Raw genomic sequence first — 4,576 nt, 5'->3', positions numbered from 1 at the left:
GCTTTCTTGCCCTCCCTCTCTCGCATGTGATTCATGCAGCTCAGGAAAAAAAAGAAAAAAAAATCAGAGCGCAGAAAGAATTATCACTGGTACATCAGTCACTCTTCCCCCTCAAGTTCCCACCACTGACAGCAATAACATCAAAGACCAGCTGCGCGACCCCACTCGCCGACCTTAAGAACTTTGCCTTTTAAGTAAATTTCAAGAGCAAAAAAGACATCTGCCGTAACATCACACGGAAAGCCAGCCCGATAATACCACCATTTAATGTCATACCAGTGAGGTTGGGTGGGTGGAGGAGGGGGGGGCAGGCGGTGGCAATATCCCAAAATAAGATAGAGAAGGTCAAGGACATACAGAAATCCCATCTATCATTGGCTTGATGGCTGGGCCCATGCAATATAAATGCCAGCGTATATCAATGTGCTTTAATGTGACTTTGGTAAATGTCAATATGCTTTAATCTGACTGCTGTGATGTGCCCTCGTTCACCTTCATTTTTTTTATATCACCTCACACTCACGTCTCTCTCTCTCTCTCTCTCTCTGTCTGTCGTTGTCCTTTTTTTTCTCCAGGTGGAAATGGATTATGACTGACAATGGCAGCTCACGTAGAGAGGAGCAGATGTTTCTCCGCAGAAGTCAAAGAGAGGATTAAACATTGCCATTCGTTGTAGCCGTGGAACTGTTTCTCCTCTGCAGACATTTTTTTTTTTTTCATTCTACCTATCTGACCTTGTTTTAACCTGGTCGGTGTGATCTGAACTCCAAATTGGAACCCATTCCCCAGCAAGAAAATTAACCTCGGGTTCACTGCATGTGAGAGCAAAGGAAAGAGGGAGAAAAAAAAAGACAACACAACCCCAAAAATCCCCGTGGGGAATCTCACGGGTGCAAGCGATCGTCACCCCTCACTGCGAACCAATGATCCATTATTTTTGAAGGCGGACCACTTAATCTACAAGGACCAATTACTGAAGCGCAGGGCAGTGGGCCAATATGAAGGACGTGTGGCTTGTGGATTGTTTGTTAATGGGGCTCGCTGTGGCGGCCTTTGTTCCAGCCTCCGCGGCCAGAGTAGATTGCCCCAAGTCCTGTGTGTGTGAAGTCCGCCCCTGGTTCTCGCCGACGTCGGTGTACAGAGAGGGCCCCACGGTGGACTGCAACGACTTGGGGCTTTTCGAGGTCCCCGAGAGACTACCGGCGGACACGCAGGTGCTGATGATGCAGACGAACAACGTCGCCAAGGTGGACCGGCCTCTGGACTACCTGGTCAACGTGTCCGAGATCGACCTGTCGCAGAACAACGTGACGTCCGTGGCCGACCTGGCCCTGGGCCGCCTGCCGCAGCTGCTCTCGCTGCACCTGGAGGAGAACTGGATATGCGCGTTGCCCGACGACGCGCTCTCCCGCCTCCCGAGCCTCCAGGAGCTCTACCTGAACCACAACCTGATCTCGTCGATCTCGCCGGCGGCCTTCCGCGGGCTCCGCGGCCTGCTGCGGCTCCACCTGAACTCCAACCAGCTCCGCACCCTCAGCAGCGAGTGGTTCGAGTCCACACCAAGCCTGGAGATCCTGATGATCGGCGAGAACCCCATCCCCACCATCCCCGATTTGACCTTCAGGCACCTGAGGAACCTTCGGAGCTTGGTCCTGACCCGGATGAACCTCTCGCAGTTGCCCGACAACGCTCTGGCCGGCTTGGAGAACCTCGAGAGCATCTCCTTCTACGACAACACCTTCCCCGAGGTTCCGCACGGCGCCCTGAGGCACCTCAAGAACCTGAAGTTCCTCGACCTGAACAAGAACCCGATCGGGCGGATCCAGCGGGGCGACTTTGTGGACATGCCGCACCTGAAGGAGCTGGAGATCAACAGCATGCCGGAGCTGGTGTCCATCGACAGCCTGGCGCTGGACAACTTGCCCGAGCTCACCAAGATCGAGGCCACCAACAACCCCAAGCTGTCCTACATCCACCCGACCGCCTTCCGGAAGCTCCCGCGCCTCGAGACGCTCATGCTGAACGGCAACGCGCTGAGCGCCCTGCACCGGGTGACCGTCGAGTCGCTGCCCAACCTGCGCGAGGTCAGCCTCTACTCCAACCCCATCCGCTGCGACTGCGTGGTGCGCTGGATGAGCGCCAACCGGACGCGCGTCCGCTTCATGCAGCCCGACTACCTCTTCTGCTCGGAGCCGCCCGAGTACGAGGGCCAGCGCGTGCGCCAGGTGCACTTCCGCGAGATGACCGAGACGTGCCTGCCGCTCATCTCGCCCGAGAGCCTGCCCGCCCGCCTGAGCGTGGCCAACGGCAGCGCCGTCTCGCTCCACTGCCGCGCCTTCGCCGAGCCCGAGCCCGAGATCTACTGGATCACGCCGGCGGGCACCCGCGTCCTGCCCAACACCGTGACGGAGAAGTACTACATGCACCCCGAGGGCACGTTCGACATCTACGACATCACGGAGGCCGAGGCCGGCCTGTACACCTGCGTGGCGCACAACCTCATCGGCGCCGACCTCAAGTCCGTCTCGGTGGAGGTCAACGGATTTTTCCCGCAGCCGCCCAACAGCTCCTTCAACGTGGACGTCACGTCCGTCGAGGCCAACTCGGTGCTGGTGTCCTGGAAGGCGTCGCACGGCAGCCTGGCGCCCAACATCAAGTGGTTCACCGTCTCGGGCGCCAAGAACCCCACCGTGGCGTTCACCGCCCGCGTCCCGTCCGACGTCAAGGCGTACAACCTGACGCACCTCTCGCCGGCCACCCAGTACAAGGTGTGCGTGGACGTCCCGAACGTGCTCCACACGCAGAGGTCAAAGTGCGTCAACGTCACCACGAAGAGGGTCGAAAAGGCGGCCACGGCGGTGGGAGCCGCGGCGGCGGCGCTGGCGTCCGAGCGCTGGGACGTGGTGGTCATCAGCGTCTTCGGCGTGCTCCTCACCGCCGTGTCGGTCGCCTGCTTACTCATCTACGTGCACCTCGGGAACCAGCAGCTCTACGGGGACCTGCGCAAGTGCCAGTCCACGACGCTGTTGGCACCGCAAGCGGCGCTGCACTCCTCCCCCTTCACCCGGCTCTGGGTGGCGGGCAGAGGCATGCCAGGCGCGGAGGAGGTGAGAGCCACGGTCATAAACGTGTCGGACAACGCTTTCTAAAAATAAAACGAGAGAGAGACGCGATGCGTTACCCACATCAATTAACAAAAAAAACTCTCATAGCCACAGCCAAATGGACAGGTCATTGAAGGACAAGCTGCCACTACTCTCTGAAATAACAGCGTCCCTGTTTTTTGTCATTGTCAAACGATGACATTTCAGGAAACCGGTTGCAAATGTACTTTTATTGTGGGATTGTTGGCGGGCCAAAACTATAGAAGGGAACAGAAACAGGAGTTCAAACCTCTGTAATCATGACCCTTTTGTGTCAGTGGGCCTAAGGACTGTGGCGTCGGCTTGGGGAGCCATTGCTGAAATCTGGGAGTCCCATCTCGGACTGTCTGCAGGGTTGATCCGAGAAGCCAGTTTTGTCTCTTGTGACTGTTAAATGTGTTAAAAGAGTAGTGGAACAGTCCTTGTGATCCCGAGCAATACCGTCTGTGCTGTGCATTCATAGACGAGTTAGACGCCACCCGTTTCATAAAGGAAAAAAAAAACCTCCCTCGTAGAATAGACGACAACAACGATGACGGTGTAAAAGTTTTGATGAGATATATCTTCTTTTCTATTTAAAGAGAGAAATTTTGTCTTTTCATTGCTATAAGAATTGTTATATATTCTGTCCTGAAAAAAAAAAAAATGTAACAGAAACATTTACTGTGCTATAGCCAGTCAGTAAGCTGGTGTGAGTTATAAAGCAGAGTATTCTCGTACCAACACACAGACACACAGACACACGCACACACGCACGCACACACACACACACACACACACACACACAAACACACAGACACACACACACACACACACACACACACACACACACACACACACACACACACACACACAAACACTCAATCACTGACTACTACAATCACACACACATGCACACATGCTTAATAAAGTGCAAAAATATGTATCTTTGGGGGATTTTTAAGGACTTTGACATAGCAGAGCTGTTTGAAGTTGATAGTTTAAATAAGTGGTGTCCAATTAAATGTTAATTTGAACCTAGTCAGTCGCTGCAATTCGAAAAAAAAAAGAAAATATGAACAAACATGATCTTTTGAGAAGTTTCCTGTGCCAGTGTAAGTGCCTACACTTTGGATTTCAACCAGAAGAAAGGAGGAAGAGAAAAACAGTCCACTTACCAAACCCGTGAATGTCGCCCACACACACACACACACTAACACACAAACAAATACACAGAAAATTGACGGATTTCTTGGAGCAACTGCGAAAGTGAAACAGGGACATGCCATGTCTGCAGCTTCACGAGTCGACATCAAATACTTTAGTGAAGAAAAAAAAAACACACATTACTCGCAGTATTTTTAGCATTCCCTTGGTTTCAAGGCATTGCATTCTTGCTTTGGGTGTAAAATTAAAAGCCATTTTTATATCGACTGAGCTCCGTGTGTGATGTT

General features: G+C 53.2%; 1 protein-coding gene across 1 annotated transcript; it reads left to right on the top strand.

Annotated features, from left to right (window-relative positions):
- Nucleotides 1-598: 598 nt before the first annotated feature.
- LOC134062199 (leucine-rich repeat neuronal protein 3) lies at nucleotides 599-4,555 on the top strand. Its single transcript, XM_062518141.1, has one exon. It carries the CDS (start codon nucleotides 999-1,001, stop codon nucleotides 3,147-3,149), a length of 2,151 nt encoding a protein of 716 aa, XP_062374125.1. The 5' UTR covers nucleotides 599-998; the 3' UTR covers nucleotides 3,150-4,555.
- Nucleotides 4,556-4,576: the final 21 nt, after the last annotated feature.

This window comes from Sardina pilchardus, chromosome 17, assembly GCF_963854185.1.
Source record: "Sardina pilchardus chromosome 17, fSarPil1.1, whole genome shotgun sequence".
NCBI classification, from domain to species: domain Eukaryota; kingdom Metazoa; phylum Chordata; class Actinopteri; order Clupeiformes; family Clupeidae; genus Sardina; species Sardina pilchardus.
The sequence above is the reverse complement of the archived record's forward strand: the minus strand, read 5'-3'. Positions and strand labels throughout refer to the sequence as shown.

Coding starts and splice junctions, on each gene's coding strand:
- LOC134062199 (XM_062518141.1), top strand. CDS start 999: ATGAAGGACGTGTGGCTTGTGGATTGTTTGTTAATGGGGCTCGCTGTG.